General features: G+C 44.9%; 1 protein-coding gene across 1 annotated transcript in view; it reads left to right on the forward strand.

Moving 5' to 3' along the window:
• The window catches only part of TSHR (thyroid stimulating hormone receptor), a 208,420-nt gene that overhangs the window by 180,012 nt on the left and 7,530 nt on the right, over positions 1–20,878 (forward strand). The window contains exon 9 of the mRNA XM_073349347.1: positions 3,944–4,021. Within this exon, the coding sequence (XP_073205448.1) occupies positions 3,944–4,021 (78 nt within the window). The remainder of the gene's footprint in view (positions 1–3,943; positions 4,022–20,878) is intronic.

The raw sequence follows: 20,878 nt of genomic DNA on the forward strand, positions 1-20,878 counted from the left end.
AGGAAGGCCAGAGACGAATAGGTTGCAGTAATCAAGATGGGCAATCATAAGCATCTGGACAAAAGTTTTTAATCAGTGTGGACAGAGAGAAAAGATTGGATCTTGGAAATGGTAGGAAGGAAGAAGCATAATTTGGACATAGCCTGAATGTATACAGGTAGAGAGGGTGGAGTCAAGGATGACACCCAGATAATAGGGAGGCATGACTTCGGAGGGTGATTATGCTATCAACATTGACAGATATTAGTGGAAGAATGGAGGGCTTGAGAAGAAGCTTCCTTGACACAGTCCCTCACGTCATCTGGATATTAACATTCACTTAAAGCTATTTTAAAAAAGATAATAGTTGAACAAGGGCATTGACATTTTTAATTTGGTCTTGGGTCATGATGAATTTGAGAGAAAAAAGTTAGTGTACACTTTGACAAGAAATGTAAAGAAGGACAAGAAAGCTGTTGGAAGAGGCTAAGCCAGCCATACATAAACACCTTCAGTCAAACCAGAAATTAACAAGGAGAGTCTATTCCTTTTCCATTTAAAATGGGTACCTATTAAACAAAATAAAAAGGGCTTAAACAATTGAAATAAATTAGTATCAGGAAATCCTGCATTCTGATGGGCCTGACTCTTGTGCACTCAAACTGGCAGGCAACAGTGAAGCCCCTCCTCATTAAGGGATTATTATAAACATGCCATTGGTCTCTGGATGGCTCTGTAGGTTTGAGAGTCTGTCTAGTTTTATTGGCAGATCTGAACTGTTGTCTTTCAACTTTATTACTCCCAGGGGTGTCTTAAATGTCAGAGAAAAATATTGCAAAATTGAACAAGCAATTATTTAGATGTACAATGATTTCTAGTGCTTAGGGCAAAGAGGTTTTCTCTTGCTTCAGTCACAGCTACAGTGAAGCTGTTGAAGGCTCTGGTTAATCCTTAGCTCTTGTTCTGTTTTTGATTTTTAGAGATACTCAGTGTTAGATTTGCAGACAGGAAATGAAAGGGGGAAATAGCAAATAGTGAAACAGTAGCTCAAGATACTAAAGCCACTGGGTCTACATTGACAAGCTATAAGAATGGCTCTCATATTTCTCCATAAAGCATCAGATAAAGGGAGATACTAATCCCTGATATAGTGTTAAAGCAGAACTAGGGTTTGTTTCACATGACAGCAGATGAGAGGATAGGCTATGAGAGATTTTCTTGGTGGCATGCAGGGAATTAGGTATGTGTTATGCCTAACAAATAATATGCAGGAAATATATTCCAGTGCTCACTGTGCACTTGTGTTTTATAGGTCAAGTGAAATATTTGCATCTTCTGACTTGACTACAGTGAGAAGTATGGGCCTGTGCCTAGTGAGGTCAAGTTTGCCAATAACGTCAATGGGGACAGGATTTGGTTCTTTGTAGTTTTCAAGACACAAACATTATGGATTGCAGATGAATTTGCACACTTTACAGCTAAACCGATTCAATTGCATTTTCAGGACTCGAGTCTAAAGACTTGATCTGTGCTCCCCTGTGGACCTTTAGTTCTTCACCAAACGCTGGCCTGTTCTAGCCAGTGTAGTCTAATGATTAGAGCAGTCGAGCTCGGGAGATTTGGGTTGTGTTCACAGCTCTGCCACTGACGGCAGGGAAGTCATTTCATCTCTCTGCCTGAGTTTCCTCAGGAGATAAGGATACTTACTAAGTTACCTCTTTTGCAAAGTGCTCTGAGATCTTCAGATTAAAAGTGCTATAAAACAGCTAGCTGTTGTTCTCTAAAGAGTTTTGGGAACCTGAAGGACACTGGACCTAATCAAACTGAATTCCAGATTACATTACTACTTGCCAGTGGAATGCAATTGATACCCAGGATGTAGCCTCAGGCTGGGTAGATTGGTCACTTTCTTTGTAATGTTGAGTAGCTTTAATTAGTCCATTGCTGTATTATGGTAACTTCTTGAGTGTTCAATAAGCATTTTGTGGTATTTATTTAATTATACAATGTGCTACCCTGTCTCTGCAATGCATATGCACTGCAATCTGTATCTGTATCCGATGAAGTGAGCTGTAGCTCATGAAAGCTTATGCTCAAATAAATTGGTTAGTCTCTAAGGTGCCACAAGTACTCCTTTTCTTTTTGCGAATACAGACTAACAAGGCTGTCACTCTGAAACCTGTATTTTCTCTGGTGTTTCAAGTGCCAGAGTGATGTGGAGTGAAAGGTGGTCTTGTCTTTGTTTACATGGCTCATGTGTAGGGATGAGAGAATGCTGTATTGCTACAGGCTTTAGGAAAGTGTCTGAATGATGGAGGGAAATTGTTTCTCTAGAATTTTAGAACATTGATTTTGTTGATGACATCATGGTAGAGATTTAGTTTGGTTGTTTTTTCTTTCAGGTTCATTCTTTCTCTCTCCTTCTTTCCAAGGAGCTTCAGTCTGATCTCTAAATTGTTACATGTACATAGGAGGCCCTGTTTTGGTTATGCAAACCTTAGGCACCTGAAACATGTATTCTCACACTCAAATCCAGCGTGGGCAGTGTTTTCCTACAGGTCTCTGATGTGTCCACAAATGTCATTTGCCTCCTCAGATCTGAGGTTGGGGATACGAAAGCTTTAACCCTCCTCCTCCCACCCACCCCCCCAGATTTTCTTAGGGGGAGTGTTTGGTGTTTATGGTGTGCATATGTGTTTGGGGTGGAGGATTTACTTTATTTACGGGGATGTTTCTTGGCTTTTTGAGGAAAAAAGATTAAAATGTTCAGAATGGTAAGACTGAGTTTATTCATTCTTCCTAAGACTTGTTAATTGGGCTCATTTTATGCAAAGCAAAATAACTGATAGTACTTAAAATGTTGATTAGATAAGGTGGACATGCAGATGCAGAGGCCACTTTTAAAAATGTGGTTCAACAGGTGAACTGTAATGCTTTTTACTGGACTTAAAACTCCTTCCATCCCTCACACTTATGTCTTTTCTGCTCCTAGTAAAACTAGGTGGGAGGAAGCATTATGTCGCCTCCTCTCCCCAGATGGTGGTGGCTCCCTGTGGCCTGGTTGCCTTCCATCCGCATTCACAGCTAAAAAGAAGTGGTTGTTTCTCAAAGCCCAGTCCTCTTTCCCCCCCTCCCCCTTCCTCCTCACGTTCCTTATCATAACTGAAGAGAAGTGGAATAGGTATCATTTTGAATTAAGACCAGGTAACCTTAAAAATATTTGTGAATAAAGACAGAATAACAATAAATGAAAATATGTATATTTAATTTTTATTTTTAAAGAGAGACTCCTTTTATAAGTTGGTGAAAGAATACCAATATATACAATCAGTTCCACAATGTGTAACTATCTCTAGATGAAGGTGTGACTGTAGCTCTGCCTCAAATACTGCATGGTAGAGTATAAATAATATGGGAGCAGAAAATGAACTCGTAAGTTACAGGTAAAGTTCAATGAGCAGTGGCAGAGGTTCTTTTTCTAGTTTTTAAATGCCAGAGAAAGGTGTCAACTGACCATACCAAAGACTAAAATCCTGTACAGAATTGGTCTGCACAGAATGGGTATGATATGTGCAGTGGCAAGGCAAGTTTCCTCCATGTTACTTAGCCAATGTGCCTCAACCCTGCTCTGGAGAGACCATCCTTAAGGTTTAGGTAAGATGTTCAGCATCCATAACTTATTCAGTCTTGGTTGCCTCTACTGAGGTTGCCACTTGAGGAGGTAGTTTTTGTGATGTGGACACTTGTACCATTAGAAATTGGACTGACAGCTACTAAGCTGCTGGCTGTTTGTCAAATTTATTTAAAGCATGAAAAAAAAAAAGGCTCATGTGGTAACTCAGGGTTCCTATAGCTTCTAGTCTTATTCTTTTTCACTGGGGTGTTCATATTCCTCTTTACATATGGTAGCTCATGGGAGATATATAATTTTATCACCAGATAATTGTGCATTTTCTCTCTGCAGCTACCTGCACAAGAACAAATACCTGAAAGTTATTGAAGAAGATGCATTTTGGGGAGTGCACAGTGGACCAACCCTGCTGTGAGTAGGACAAAAGGGTGGAGAACATTTTAAAAGTGGTGTTCAATAGCACTGCACTATCCTCAGGACTATCAACAGAAAACAAGAGTGGGGGTGATATGCTTACACAATAACATTGGTGATAACAGCTGTTATTCTGGAACTGACTATATTACCTAGGGTTAATGCTCTGTGTTGCAAGAGACTTGGGTTTGGGTTTGATTCTCAGTCTTTCTTAGTCTTTTGTTTCTTGGGGTTTAGACAGTGGCAGATGTACATAGCTTAATTATTCCTTTAGTTCAGGGGTGGGCAAACTTTTTGGCCTGAGGGCCACATCGGGGTTCCAAAACTGTATGGAGGGCCGGGTAGGGAAGGCTGTGCATCCCCAAACAGCCTGCCCCCTCCCACTTTCCACCCCCTGATAGCCCCCCTCAGAACTCCTGACCCATCCAACTCTCCCTGCTCCTTGTCCCCTGACTGCCTCCTCCTGGGACCCTACCCCCATCCACCCCCACCCCCTGACAGGCCCCCCAGACTCCCATGTGTATCCAACCCCCCCCATTCCCTGTATTCAGGACCCCCCCCCGAACTTCTGCCCCATCCAACTGCCCCCTGCTCCCTGTCCCCTGACTGCTGCCCTGGGGCCCCTACCCCTTATCCAACCCTCCGGCCCTGGCGTCCTTACCATGCCACTCAGAGCAGCATGTCTGGCAGCCGTGCCGCCTGGCCGCAGCCAGACACGCTGTCGTGCTGCCCTGCATGAGTGCGCAGCCCCGCTGCCCAGAGTGCTGCCCGCATGATGGCGTGGCTGCAGGGGAGGGAGTACAGCGGGGGAGGGGCTGGGGAAAGCCTTCAGGGCCAGGAGCTCAGGGGGCGGGCAGGATGGTCCCGTTGGCCAGATGTAGCCCGCGGGCCGTAGTTTGCCCACCTCTGCTTTAGCTGATTAAAAGTCACCTGTAAAAAGGAAATAGTTGGGTTTGTGCCTTTTAGAAATATATTTATTTTTGATACTCTGTGATGATTAAAGAAGGGCTGAAAGACGTTTTAGAAGTTAGTGTTTTACATTAGAAATACAACTCCTCATTACCTTCTTTCTCCTGAAAGACACTGTATAACTGGAGAACTAGTAGGATTGTAATAGTATAAGTAATAAGGAAATGGAAACTGAGATGGGAAGGGATTTTTAGTCAACACTTGAAATTATGTTGTTGCTGCTGCTGTTTTTGTTACTCCCTATTTAATTTGGCTCCCCGTCCAGTTTTCTGGTCCTCCAAATAGGCTACCATTAAAAGCAAGGAAGACAAGGTTTGATATTCTTCTGTTTCTAAAGTAAAAAACAGGAAAAAAGTTTGAAGAATGCATGACAGATTTTTTCTATACAAATGAATGGACACAACCCCAGTGCTTTGTTTTTCTACAGTTTAGGTTTAAGGAGAGGGTTTGATAGACTTAGAAGGGAGTCTGTCCAGTCCTTAATGTAGAGGATGGATGATATCCTGGGGACAATGGTGGTGCTGAGAAATGTTGGAAGAATGAGAGAGGGTGCTGAGTTTAAAAACAAACAGGTACTTCTCTAGCCTCTAATTTACTTGCAGAAGATCCTGAAATTCCTTCCTTCCGGCATAGCAGCTGAATTGCAGTGTTTAGTCTGTTGGTGATCATGGCAGTGATGCCAGCCACACAGATCACGCCAAATGAGGTTGCCAGATTCACTCTCTATTTTGTGTGTCATATTCGGTGTCATTGCATCAAAATGATGTTCGACTACTGGGTTACTTAAGGATCAATAAGAATCCTCCCTAGCTAGACTAGGTAATTCAGGTTGTAGGAGGCATGATCTTTCTCTCAGGATGTGACTGATGCCAGAAAAACAGGCAGGGTAACAGCTTTGCGGTAACATACCCCTATCTGATTAACCATAAAATGGTATTGACATGTGAGGCCTCAGTCCTGTATCAGAAGGTTCCTTGATAGTGACCACGAGTTCAGAAAGGGAGGTGGAATATGGAACAGGAGAATCAAGACAAAAAGCCAGAAAGCACATCAGTTTAAAAAATAAAACCTTCCAGTTGTAGTTTAACACTTTTGGGTATTTATTCTTTAATATTAGTCTTTTTCTTACACCAGAATTTGATTTTTGCCTCAGTACTGCAATCTATTAAGTAGGGAGTCTCTCTATCAGTCTGCTTATGTTGTTTCCCTCTTTTTGCTGACTGCTTATGGAACATAAAACCTATATTTTAACTGAGAGCCAAAAGAGATCTTCCTTCACCTCAAATGGTAGAAGACGGTTTTTCTTAGCTGATATTCTTAAAGTCTATTCTCTCTGCTGCAGTTTGCAATGGCAGTGTCTGTGCAGCTAGAGATCTATCCCTTTAAATGCACAAGGTTTCCCAAATACCTTTACAGGACAGAAGATTATTTACAAAATGGTTTCATTGATGGGGAAGGGAATATTAGGCAGAATATTTTGTGTGTATTTAATAGACATCTAAAAAGATATTGGTCTAATATGTTGACCTAACTATGTCAAAATACATACCTATATAAACAATCAAATCACTGAGGCTGCAGATAGATAGCATTTTATAGATATCACATTAATGTAGAGTTGTGGTTACCAATAGTGGAAAAGTAGAATTCAGGGCATATAAAAAGACATTTCTTTTCCTCCTGTGTTTTCAGGTTAGATTTGTTCTCAAAGTGACTGGAAGTTGTCATCATGTTCCGTAGTCTATTGTGCTGACCCACCCGTCACTAATCCACAGGACACTGGCATGTGTTTTGAGTCTTTCAATCAAATCAGCCAGCTTTCCATCTTCCTTTAGAAACTGTGCATGTGTGCAATAGACAGGTCATAATAACATTTCCACCAAAAGATGGAGGTGGTGCTAAATAGACATTGCACAAGGCGGAATTGCTTCTCCAGGAAAGAAGACAGAGGAGCCATGATAAGTGATCATAAATGTACCATCTGCTGTTTATTCCTAATCCAGTTTCTTGTTTTAAAAGTTGACAGCATTTTTCTGTGATGTGGTCCTTCGATTTGCTGGCATTGCACGCACATATGAACTACTTTGGGAATGCAGGATGTTCAGTCAAGTTTAATTTGTGGGTAACAACTTCAGGGCCTTCTGTAACCCTTACACAATTGGTAGAGCCCTGCACGGATATAAAAAAGTGGATCTTCATATGATCCGCATCTGCAAGAATCAACTTGTATCCGATCTGCACTCCCTCGTTTATCTGTATCTGGACCGCATCTGCAGCAGCAAGCTATCTCACAGTGCCTCTCAGGAGGAGCATCTGAATGCGTGTGCATGTGTACTGTATATAGGATGTCAAAGGCAAGGAAGCAGCTGTCTGCAGCTCATAGCCTATGAGGCTGCTTCCCCACCTTCCAAATCCTATATTCCCTCTCCCCTCCACCACCACCCCATACAGAGAAAGGGGAGATGCATGTATCATTTTTGTATTTAAAGATATAAGTATTGGCTCTATACTGTCTGTATTTCAAACTCGTGCTATGCTTCTGGGTGACACCCCAGACAAGTTGGTGTCAGCTCTGCCTAGCCTGCTTGATGGTCCACTAAGGACCATCAGCTATACAATTGACCCACTGAGAGAAGGCAGGCACATCTTGTGACTCAGCAAGGTATGCGGGGACATGCCTATGGACAGAACTCTGAGGTTTTTCCAAGCCATGTGATGGACAGCTTGTCTTTGGAACAAAGAAAGAAAGACCACATGTCAAGAGAATAAAAAAAAGCTGCTGCAGCTCCTCCATCTGGTCTTCAGTCCTGCTTCATACCTCTGGAGGGACTTTGCTACAAACAGAAGCTCTAAACAAAGGACTGAAAGACCCATCCCAGCTGTGGATGTTCTCCAGAGTCTTGATTTGAACCTGCAGTTTATTCCATCACTGCTGCAAGCCTGAACCAAGAACTTTGCTATTACTGTATGTAATAGATTCCATTTAACCAATTCTAGCTCTCATCTATATCTTTTTCCTTTTATGAATAAACCTTTAGATTTTAGATTCTAAAGGATTGGCAACAGCGTGATTTGTGGGTAAGATCTGAATTATATATTTACCTGGGTCTGGGGCTTGGTCCTTTGGGATCGAGAGAAGCTTTTTTTCTTTTACTGGGGTATTGGTTTTCATAACCATCTGTCCCCATAACAAGTGGCACTAGTAGTGACACTGGGAAACTGGAGTGTCTAAGGGAATTGCTTGTGTGACTTGTGGTTAGCCAGTGGGGTAAAACCAAAGTATTCTGTGTCTGGCTGGTTTGGTTTGCCTTAGTATCATAGAATCATAGAATATCAGGGTTGGAAGGGACCTCAGGAGGTCATCTAGTCCAACCCCCTGCTCAAAGAAGGACCAATCCCCAACTAAATCATCCCAGCCAGGACTTTGTCAAGCGTGACCTTAAAAATCTCTAAGGAAGGAGATTCCACCACCTCCCTAGGTAACGCATTCCAGTGTTTCACCACCCTCCTAGTGAAAAAGTTTTTCCTAATATCCAACCTAAACCTCCCCCACTGCAACTTGAGACCATTACTCCTTGTTCTGTCATCAGCTACCACTGAGAACAGTCTAGATCCATGCTCTTTGGAACCCCCTTTCAGGTAGCTGAAAGCAGCTATCAAATCCCCCCTCATTCTTCTCTTCTGCAGACTAAACAATCCCAGTTCCCTCAGCCTCTCCTCATAACTCATGTGTTCCAGTCTCCTAATAATTTTTGTTGCCCTCCGCTGGATGTTTTCCAATTTTTCCACATCCTTCTTGTAGTGTGGGGCCCAAAACTGGACACAGTACTCCAGATGAGGCCTCGCCAATGTCGAATAGAGGGGAACGATCACGTCCCTCGATCTGCTGGCAATGCCCCTACGTATACATCCCAAAATGCCATTGGCCTCCTTGGCAACAAGGGCACACTGTTGACTCATATCTAGGTTCTCGTCCACTGTAACCCCTAGGTCCTTTTCTGCAGAACTGCTGCCTAGCCATTCGGTCCCTAGTCTGTCGCGGTGCATGGGGTTCTTCCGTTCTAAGTGCAGGACTCTGCACTTGTCCTTGTTGAACCTCATCAGATTTCTTTTGGCCCAATCCTCTAATATGTCTAGGTCCCTCTGTATCCTATCCCTACCCTCCAGCATATCTACCTCTCCTCCCAGTTTAGTGTCATCTGCAAACTTGCTGAGGGTGCCATCCACGCCATCCTCCAGATCATTTATGAAGATATTGAACAAAACAGGCCCGAGGACCGACCCTTGGGGCACTCCACTTGATACCAGCTGCCAACTAGACATGGAGCCATTGATCACTACCCGTTGAGCCCGACAATCTAGCCAACTTTCTATCCACCTTATAGTCCATTCGTCCAGCCCATACTTCTTTAACTTACTGGCAAGAATACTGTGGGAGACCGTGTCAAAAGCTTTGCTAAAGTCAAGGAGCGACACGTCCACTGCTTTTCCCTCATCCACAGAGCCAGTTATCTCGTCATAGAAGGCAATTAGATTAGTCAGGCATGACTTGCCCTTGGTGAATCCATGCTGACTGTTCCTGATCACTTTCCTCTCCTCTAAGTGCTTCAGAATTGATTCCTTGAGGACCTGCTCCATGATTTTTCCAGGGACTGAGGTGAGGCTGACAGGCCTGTAGTTCCCAGGATCCTCCTTCTTCCCTTTTTTAAAGATGGGCACTACATAAGCCTTTTTCCAGTAGTTCGGGACTTCCTGCGATCGCCATGAGTTTTCAAAGTTAATGGCCAATGGCTCTGCAATCACATCCGCCAACTCCTTTAGCACTCTCGGATGCAGCGCATCCGGCCCCATGGACTTGTGCCATGGACTTAGTATGCTTAGAAACCCCAGCCTTGGGCTGTAACTGCCCTGCTTTAAGCAATTTGTCCTGAATTGGCACTCTCAGTTGGGTCCCACCGGAACCAGCATCGATACACCATCAGAGGAGTGAAGGGTTGGAACAGGCTTTCAAGGGGAGCAGTGAGGGCAAAAAACCCAACTGGTTTCAAGACTGAGCTTGATAAGTATGTGGAGGGGCTGGTATGATGAGATGGGCCATATGCCATTGTAAGCTATCTGTGACTGCAATTAACAAATATCTCCAACAGCGAGAATCATAGAATATCAGGGTAGGAAGGGAACTCAGGAGGTTATCTAGTCCAACCCCCTGCTCAAAGCAGGACCAATCCCCAACTTAAATCATCCCAGCCAGGGCTTTGTCAAGCGTGACCTTAAAAATCTCTAAGGAAGGAGATTCCACCACCTCCCTAGGTAACGCATTCCAGTGCTTCACCACTCTCCTAATAAAAAAGTTTTTCCTAATATCCAACCTAAACCTCCCCCACTGCAACTTGACACCATTACGCCTCGTTCTGTCATCTGCTACCACTGAGAACAGTCTAAATCCACCCTCTTTGGACCCCCCCTTTCAGGTAGTTGAAAGCAGCTATCAAATCCCCCCTTATTCTTCTCTTCTGCAGACTAAATAATCCCAGTTCCCTCAGCCTCTCCTCATAACTCATGTGTTCCAGCCCCCTAATCATTTTTGTTGCCTTCCGCTGGATGTTTTCCAATTTTTCCACATCCTTCTTGTAGTGTGGGGCCCAAAACTGGACACAGTACTCCAGATCCCTCTATCTGCTGGCAATGCTCCTACTTAAACAGCCCAAAATGCCATTAGCCTTCTTGGCAGCAAGGGCACACTGTTGACTCATATCAAGGCTTCTTGTCCACTGTAACCCCTAGGTCCTTTTCTGCAGAACTGCTGCCTAGCCACTCAGTCTCTAGTCTGTAGCAGTGCATGGGATTCTTCTGTCCTAAGTGCAGGACTCTGCACTTGTCCTTGTTGAACCTCATCAGATTTCTTTTGGCCCAATCCTCTAATTTGTCTGGGTCCCTCTGTAACCTATCCCTTCCCTCCAGTGTATCTACCACTCCTCCCAGTTTATCATCATCTGCAAACTTGCTGAGGGTACAATCCACGCCATCCTCCAGATCATTAATGAAGATATTGAACAAAACTGGCCGCAGGAGCGACCCTTGGCGCACTCCGCATGATACCGGCTGCCAACTAGACATGGAGCTATTCATCACTACCCATTAAGCCCGATGATCTAGCCAGCTTTCTGTCCACCTTATACTCCATTTATCCAGCCGATACTTCTTTAACTTGCTGGCAAGAATACTGTGGGAAACCGTGTCAAAAGCTTTGCTAAAGTCAGAAAAGGGACACTATATGCAGAAGACTCTACCTTACTAGAGGCAGTTCTTTCCCCAGTGTCTCTCTGATGGGTCTCACAAACATGCTCAGAGTCTAGCTGATCATCATATTTGGAGTCGGGAAGAAATTTTCCCCTAGGTCAGATTGGCATAGACCCTGGGGGGGGGGGGTTCATCTTCCTCTGCAGCTTGGGACACTTAATTTAGAGTAAAAGGTGGATTCTCAGTCATTTGAAGTCTTTAAATCATGATTTGAGGATTTCAGTAACTCAGCCACAGGTTATGGGTCTATTATAGGAGTGGATGGGTGAGGTTCTGTGGCTTGTAATGTGCAGAAGATCAGACTATAATCACAATGGTCCCTTCTGGCCTTGAAGTCTATGAGTCTATAAATGAAGGGCAAAAACGGGGTGACTCAAATTGAGTATTTTTTTCCATAGACTAGCAGTGTACGTGATTTGTAGATATAGACTATATTTTAATGGAAACAAATCAAATAAGTAGCAGTAGTTGCATCTCACAACCTTTCTAGATATTGTCAGCAGTGTAAGTACCAATCACGTTCTAAAACATTTTTTGTAGTAGTCTCTGAAACTAGGATTGAGCAGTAATGAAACAGGGCAAAACCCATCACCATGCCTTCTGTATATCCTGTCAGGAAGATCGCCATAAACTTACTGTGAAAATTCTGTAATGTTAGCCTTCAGAATTAGGTGTTTGACATAAGTTTACTGCTGGTGAAAGACGGGTAGATTGACAGCCCTGGAGAATGAAGACACCTGTTTATCCACAAAACAAGTACAGCATAAACAGTACACATCTCCCCACATTTCCTGGCCCCACATTCCTCTGAACCTAGAAATAACACCCCTTGGTAATATGCACATGTGAGGGAGTTCAGCAAAAATTGGTTTTATTCCACTCCTTATACACCAGATCCAGTATTTGCAGTGAAAGCAGCTTTGTGGTGAACCATAACATTTTAGATAATGCAAACTATTTCAATTTTGTCTCTTTCATTATTTGACTAAAACAAACTGTGAATCCCAGCTGTGTTGTAATCCCACAAAAATGTTTTGAGATTGTCTAAGCTTCATCATGTGTAAAAATGTGCTTAAGGTCAGTGCAGGAAACAAAGTCTAATTTAAAGCAGATGGAAAGGCTGAGGAATAAAGAGTGAAGGACTAATCTCCCTTATTAAATGAAATGATTTATAAATTTAATTTGAGTTTGATGTTTTCCCACACCCCCTTCATTTTATGGTTAAATGGGAGGAATTTTTCCCACTGTATGTGGCAATCTTTAGACCTTAGCTGGACTACTGTGTCCAGTTCTGGGCACCACACTTTAGGAAAGATGTGGACTAATTGGAGAGGGTCCAGAGGAGAGCAACAAAAATGATAAAATGTTTAGAAAACCTGACCTATGAGGAAAGGTTAAAAAACCGGAATGTTTAGTCTTGAGAAAGGAAGACTCGGGGGAGAACCTGGTAACAGTCTTCAAATATGTTAAGGGCTGTTATAAATAGGACTATGATTGATTGTCCTCCATGTTCAGTGAAAGTAGGACAAGAAATAACGTGCTTAATCTTCAGCAAGGGAGATTTAGATTAGATATTAGGGAAAACTTTCTAACTATGAGGGTTTCGTTTTGGAATAGGCTTCTAAGGGAGGTTGCAGAATCCCAGTCATTGGAGGTTTTTAAGAACAGGTTGAACAAACACTTGTAAGGGATGGTCTAGGTTTACTTGGTCTTGCCTGAGCACAGGGGACAGGACTTCATGACTTCTCGAGGTCCCTTCCAGCCCTACGTTTCTATGGTTCTATATTGTTTGGTACTTCTAAAATCTCATTTTCTATTTTATTTACTTTTACTTCCTTGGCTTTTGGTATTCCAGTCTTCTCTTTTGCATTTGTAGTGATTTTTTTTAATGGAGATTCTTCTTACTTTGTTATAAGCATATAAAAATTAATGTATTTTTACATAATTACTTTCACAATTACTCTAAATTCCCAAACACCCAACAAAATTAAATTATATTGGCTGGAAGTTTCAATTTTTAGTAGAAAATTATTTCTCCTTGGTTTGAAAACATATAATGGATGTTGAGATATATTGCCCTTAGCCACCAGGCATTATTCTCCCCACTTCCTTTCCCATCAATCATTATATTGTTCTTGGAGGCAGGGATCAGAGCTGAAAGGGCCAGAAATCTTGTAAGAGTCTGCTTTCATGAGCTTTCCAGCCCAATTTTGCAGACTCAGGTTTAAGATTCCTATCAGCATCCAAAGCTTGGGATGCTTATATGTCTCTAGACTCCAAACCTTTTGAGGTTCCCCCTCTCTTTCTCTCTCATTTTAAAACTAATATGACTATGTTCTTCATCTTTGTTGTCTGAGTAACTTAATGCTATAATTTAATAACCTAACATTAAATCAATGTGTTTATCAGCAAGCACTGCCCTAGTTCTTCAATCTCTCTGCTAGCTTTTCCCCATTCCTCTTATATTTTAGGTGGGGAAACCTGGTTAGTTGCTTGTGCAAAGTGACAAATGAGATTGCATGTTTCCCATTGAAATATATGTTTCTCCTTTAGGAATCTCAAAAGTAAACATAGGCAATAATGTTTATTTTCCTATGCAACATTTTTCATTAATAGGCACCTCAGGTTTTAATATATTGCTTTTTACAAAGATACTTTTTGTTTGTGTTTTCATTAGGTATCCACTTTTATTGTGCTTTTCTCTTTCCAGCTCTTATTTTCTTATACATTTCTGCAGCCTCTGGAGAGTATAGTGATTCTGTATTAGTTTTGTTGTTCTGTTAAAAAAAAAATTGGTGACCTTTGTCTCCCCAAGGTAATATTCACAATTAAAATCTCTGTTTTCCTGTACATAATCCCAAGAAGTTTTTTCCCCTCTTTTGTAACGATTTCCTTTTACTGTCTCTCAGAATAGAAAAACATTGTGTAGGGTGGTGTACAGGGTTATAACCCCGAGGAATTATGTGAAATTAGGCTGAATACAGTGGGATCTATTAATCTTCCTGATCTATTAATCTTCCTGAATACAGTGGGATCTATTAATCTTCACTTTCCTGAGGAGAGTGGGGAATCCCCATTATGGAAATGAGGGAGGGCAAGGGGGACATGCTTCCTTATATAGACTCACATGGAGCATCCCATGGCTTGAGGGAGGAGTTATGTGGCTCCTCACTGGTTAGACCTATCCAAATAGTTACTAGCTTGTGTGGAGTGATGTCATGTTTAGATGTTTGTTGTAATTATTAGAATTGGGAGCACTGGCTGTTGGGAGTCTGAAAGGACAGGAAACAGGAAGGAGGGGGAGGAGTTGAGAGGCTGGGAAAGAGCTACAGAGGGTGCAGCAGCAGTTTGGTAAAGAGGTTTCCACTTTGAAAATAAAGTCCTGTTGAAGCTTGTTAGTACCTTGCCTGGTTGATACAACATTTTGGTGATGAGGATGGATCTTCTGCCTCTGAACCCACCTGCACCCTTTCTGCAAAGCCCAAGTGAGCCTCCAATTGCTTTTGCTACCTGGATCCATATGTTTGAGACTTATCTGCTTGCAATCAGTGCTACAGAGATTTCTGAAGTAAGAAAGTGTGCTCTTCTAATCCACTGCCTTGGAGCAGAAGGGCAGCATATATTTTATACTTTTCCTCTGAGACTGTACTCTGCATTAAAGAATTTTTTTGTGCCCAAAGTGAATGTAGTAGCTAATCGCTACAGATTTTGCCAGTGTGAGCAGAAACCAGGGGAAACTATAATGCAGTATATTGCTTCCCTGAGGAGTCTAATTATAATTTGTGACTTTGGGAATATGGCAGATGAGATTATTAGAGACCAGCTCATTGAGAAAACAACCATGCTTCATGTAACAGAACGCTTACTTCTAGAACCACAACTTACACTAGAAAAAGCAATAACCATTGCTACTCAGATTGAGTCAGCTACAGCTGAAGCCAAAATAATGAGCATGGATACAGGAGGCACAGTCCAGGCTCTGACTCCTTTACAGAAAAGTTCACTACCACTGCAGACACACAATTGCAAGAGGAAAACTAATGAAAAACCACCGAATCAGCAAATTCAAAATACAGTAAAAGCATGCTTTCACTGTGGATCTCCACAACACCTTGCAAGCTACACAGGATGTCCGGCAAAAGTAGCTCAATGCAATCATTGCAAAAAGATTGGACATTTTGCTAAACTATGTCGCAGTAGCCAGTTCAATCAATAGGTGCATGAAGTTACAATACCAGATGTTACTGTGCTGAGCATGGACAAAATCACTACTGCACATATTCCAGAACAGATAAAGTGCACTGTAAACATTTCCGCCATACCCTCAGGCAAATCACACTCTATTCAGCTAATGTTGGACACTGGCTCAACAGTATCTATACTACCTGATTCCATCTATCTGCATTACTTTAAAGATGTGCCTCTTACTGAACCCAAACTTCACTTGGTGTGCTATTTGAAAAACTATATTCCTGTACATGGCTGCCTGCCAGTAATAGTTACTTTTGGTGATTGCTGTGTAACTGCAGAGTTCTACATTGTCCATAAAGGCACTCCTATCCTTGGCAGAGATTTATTGGCTGCTTTAAATCTCAGGGTAGTTAATGGACGAAGTGATCTTCCTCAGCAAAGCATTCTTGCAGTACACACACCAGTTTCAGCTGGGACCCAACACCAGGTTGAGGAGAAACTCAGCTGTGCTTATGGGTTTCTGCATAAAGTTAAAATGCGGAATAATGTGATGCCTATATGACAGAAGTTATGGCACTTACCATTTTCAGTCAGGGAAGCTGTTTCAGAGGAACTTAGAAAACTTGTTCAAAAGGACATTATTGAAGAGATCGACTCCTCGGAATGGGTTTCAGCTATAGTAATGACGCAGAAGAAGGGTGGAGGCATTCACCTTTGTGTGGACTTAAGGGATCCAATAGAGCTATTGTGATTAGCAGCCATACTCTTCCTCACATAGAAGTATTTGCAGAACTCCGTGGAGCAAAGATGTTTTCTGCTCCTGATTTGCAGAGCGCATACCACCAGGTTATGTTGCATGAAGATAGCAGAGACCTCACAGCATTTATTACACATGAGGGACTATTCCATTTTAAATGCGTTCCATACGGTCTCACATCTGCCCCAAGTTCCTTTTGAAAAATGATGTCATTGATTCTGAAGAATCAACATGGAGTTCAGTGCTATCTGGATGATATTATCATGTTTGGAAATACTTCTGAGGAGTATGATAATAACCTGCAGTCTGTACTAAACTGCATCAACACAGCAGGCCTCCAGCTCAGTAGGTCCAAATGCAAATTTAGACAAACTGAACTCTCCTTTCTTCTTCGAGTGATTGTTCATGTCCATTCCAAGCAGGTGTGTGCGTGCCGCGTGCACGCCAGCCAGAAGATTTTTCCCCTAGCAGCATCTGGGCACCTCCTGGGGTGGCACCTTCATGGCACCCAATATCGAGCCCTGCTGACCCCCCCATGCCCTTAATTCCTTCTTACCGCCCGTGACGGCTAACTGGAACTTTGCTCGCTCTTGCAGCAAGCACCTTAGCAGTGTCTTTGTTCTTAGTGTAAATAGTTTTTCTCTATAGCTGTACATAGTTAGTTTCCCCTCCAGGGGTATGCCCGGGTCTCCAGGGTTTAAACTCTGTGAGTCCTGTGGCAAGTTTATGCCCAAGAGTGATCCTCACTCGTCCTGCCTGCGGTGCCTTGGTGAGACTCACCAAAAGCACAAGTGCTGCATTTGCAAGGGTTTCTGCCCAAGAACCCTTAGGGACAGAGAGCAGAGATTGAAACTCCTGCTCATGGAGGCGGCTCTGAGACCGCAATCCAACCCGGGACCCAACGACCCGGCACCGATCACGTCCTCTTCGGTGCACAGTGCTCCGGTGCCGACGGCACGCGAATCGGGCCAGACTAAGGACTCTAAAGCCCACTGGCACCACCACTCTTCGGGACATAGGGCGTCGGCATCAGTTCGGCACTGTTCTCTATCTCCGGTGCCGGTAAAGAAGAAGAGGCTGGTGAGGGGCCGATCACCCCCCCGAAGCCTAAAGGCCCAATGCCATCCGCAAGTGGCACAGACCACGTCCACCTCGCTTCCACCCAGGGTCTCATTGACTCCTGCCCCGGCCGGGATCCAGTCAAGTCCGAACCCTCTCCGGTCCCCGGACCATCTGGTGGACATACAACCACCATCAACGCTGGAGGCGTTCGAGGTGGCAATGGACCTGATGCGCCTCCCGGTGCTGGCCTCCCCCCAAAGGAGAGACAAGTCTCCGGCAACCGTATGGCACCTGTTTCACTCCAGGGGCAAGCCAACCATGATGGCTCATCGGTCTCCATCTCCGGCACCGCCCGCACAGACACAGGAAGCGCGCCACTCCCCGGAGTCGAGTCGTTGTTTGTTGGTGACCCACGTTGCTCCTCCATGGTCTTCTTATTCGGAGACCTCAGAGTCGGAGGTAGACTCGGCTCGATTGAGCAGACTGTGCAGCAGAAGATCCCGGTCCCAGCGCAGTCGCCAAACAGACCCGGCACCATGGCAATAACAGTGGCAACCACCTGCTCAATGCCCTTTTGGACACCCTGGGTGTACCATGAGAGCAAGGTCCATGGTTCGTGCTCCAGAACGGTGTCGGTGTCCTCGGCGTTCTTTGTGCCACAGTTAGCACCGATGACAATGGCACCACCCTCGACCAGAGTGGCCCCACCGACTCACATGATTTCAGCACCGATGCCTCAGCTGGCACCGGCACAGGCTCCCCAACTGACGGCACCAGTGGAAGCCTCAGCTCCGTCCCTACCAACCTCAACGGTCTCGGTCCCACCGGTTTTACCTGTCCAGGCACCGGCTGCGATGCAGAGTTCTTCATCGGCGCCAGTTCCTCAGACTGAGTACCGCGTGCTGAGGGACCCCGGAGCGGGGGGGGTCTGAAGGCAGTGAACTCATCACCTCCGGTTCTCTCTTCCTCGTCTTCACCCGACGAAGCGGTCACGGGGACTTCACCGGCCCCAGCTTTGGAGGACACCCAGGTTCTTCAACAGCTTTTGAAGAGGGCCTCCCAAAGCCTGGGGATTCAGGCAGAGGAGGTAGAAGAAGAGTTAGACCCGGTCATAGACATCCTGGCTCCCTCCGGCCCATCCAGGGTTGCACTGCCATTTATCAAGTCAATAACTGAAACGTCTAAGAACTTGTGGCAAACCCCTGCTTTTCTGGCACCTATGGCCAAGAAATCTGAGCGCCGCTACTTTGTTCCCTCTAAAGGGTATGAACGCCTTTATACCCACCCTCCTCCGGACTCTTTGGTGGTCGACGTGGCCAATCAGAGAGAACGTCAGGGGTTTCAAGGCTCCACCTCTAAAAACAGGGATGCCAAGACCTGTTTGTCCAGAAGGTCTACTCCACAGCAGGTCTACAGCTTTGTATAGCCAATCAACAGGCCATACTAAGCCGCTAGGGACATAACACCTGTTCATCGATGGCAAAATTTACGGAGCTTCTGCCCCAGGAAGCTCGGGGGGAGTTCTCTGCACTTGTGGAGGAGGAGAAGTTGGTCTCCTGAGCCTCTTTACAAGCGGCCCTGGACACGGCGGATGCGGCCTCTCGCACTTTGGCCACTGAGGTGGTTATGAGGACAGGCTCCTGGCTACAGGTCTCTGGTCTTTCCCACGACGTCCAACAGACCATTCAAGACCTTCCCTTCGAAGGTGTAGCTCTCTTCTCTAAGAAGACGGATAAGAGACTTCACAGCTTGAAGAACTCGAGGGCTACCCTTCGTTCGCTGGGGCTTCACATGCCTGCTACCCAGCGCAGACCGTTTATGCCTCAACCTGCTTCTCGTCCTTATCAACCCCAGAACCGACAGGACGCTCCATGTAGGCGGAACAGGAGCACTCGGAGGAGGCAACGTCCCCCCTCTGGGCAAAACTTGGGCCAGCCTAGGGCCCCACAGGGCTCTAGACCACCCTTTTGAGGGTACAGTCGAGGACGGCTTGCCAGTTCGGCCTTTGGATCCTTCCCATCTTACTTTCTCGTCCCGTCTATCCCCTTTCTACCGTGCCAGGTCTCAGATTATTTCAGACCACTTGGTGCTGCGCACGGTAGAGAGGGGATATTCCATCCAATTCTGTACTCTCCCACCCCCCCAACGCCCTCCCCGTCCCTCTTCAGGGACCCCTCTCACAAGCAACTTCTGTGTCAAGAGGTGCAGTCCCTCCTCTCGGTAGGGGCAGTGGAGGAGGTTCCTCAGGAGCTAAGGGGCAAGGGTTTTTACTCCCGGTACTTCCTAATACCGAAGGCCAAAGGGGGCCTCAGACCCATACTGGACCTGCAACAACTCAACAAGTACATAAAGAAACTCAAGTTTTGCATGGTCTCGCTAACCTCCATTATCCCCTCACTGGATCCAGGAGACTGGTACGCCGCCCTCGACTTGAAGGATGCGTATTTTCATATCACAATAGTCCCACATCACAGACGCTACCTCAGATTCGTGGTGAACACAGGCCACTACTAGTTTGCAGTCCTCCCACTCGGACTGTCAACTGCCCTGCGAGTATTCACAAAATGCATGGCAGCCATTGTGGCGTTCCTGCACAAGCACCAAATACAGGTTTTCCCATACCTCGACGACTGGCTGATCAAGGGTTGCTCGATGGCCCAGGTGGAAGCTCAGGTCGAGTTAATAAGGAGGACCTTTCTCGAGTTAGATCTCCTCCTGAACGAGGAGAAATCAACTCTGTCCCCAGTGCAGAGGATAGAGTTCATAGGCACGGTCCTGGACTCTACTCAAGCCACACTCCTCTGATAGGGAGCACAGGCTGCACTCACTGGATGTGCGTAGGGCCTTAGCCTTCTACATAGAGAGAACTAAGTCGTTCCTGAAATCCGTCCAACTCTTCGTAGCCATGGCAGACAGAATGAAGGGCCTTCTGGTATCATGTCAATGCATATAGTCATGGATAACGTCCTGCATTAGGGAGTGCTATACCCTGGCAAAGGAGCCCACTCTGCAGATAACCGCTCACTCTACCAGGGCCCAGGCCTCCTCTGTGGCATTCCTGGCACAAGTCCCTGTTCAGGAAATCTGCAGGGCAGCCACGTGGTCCTCAATACATACATTTACGTTGCACTGTGCAATTACACAACAGTCCAGGGACGATGCGGCTTTTGGGAGAGCTGTGCTCTTTTCTGTGAATCACCTGCTTGGAATGGACATGAACAATCACTCGAAGAAGAAAAAACGGTTACTCACTTTCTCGTAACTGTTGTTCTTTGAGATGTGTTGTTCATGTCCATTCCAATACCCACCCTCCTACCCCTCTCTCGGAATGGTCGGCAAGAAGGAACTGAGCGGGTGGGGAGTCGGCAGGGCTCGATATTGGGCGCCATGAAGGCACCACCCCAGGGGGCGCCCAGGACAACACTACAGACTCTGCTAGGGGAAAAATCTTCCGGCTGGCGTGCACGCGGCGCGCACACACCTGCTTGGAATGGACATGAACAACACATCTTGAAGAACAACAGTTACGAGAAAGTGAGTAACCATTTTTTCTGGGGCATACAATTTCACAGGCT

The sequence above is a fragment of the Lepidochelys kempii genome, chromosome 6 (genome assembly GCF_965140285.1).
Source record: "Lepidochelys kempii isolate rLepKem1 chromosome 6, rLepKem1.hap1, whole genome shotgun sequence".
Lineage (NCBI taxonomy): Eukaryota > Metazoa > Chordata > Testudines > Cheloniidae > Lepidochelys > Lepidochelys kempii.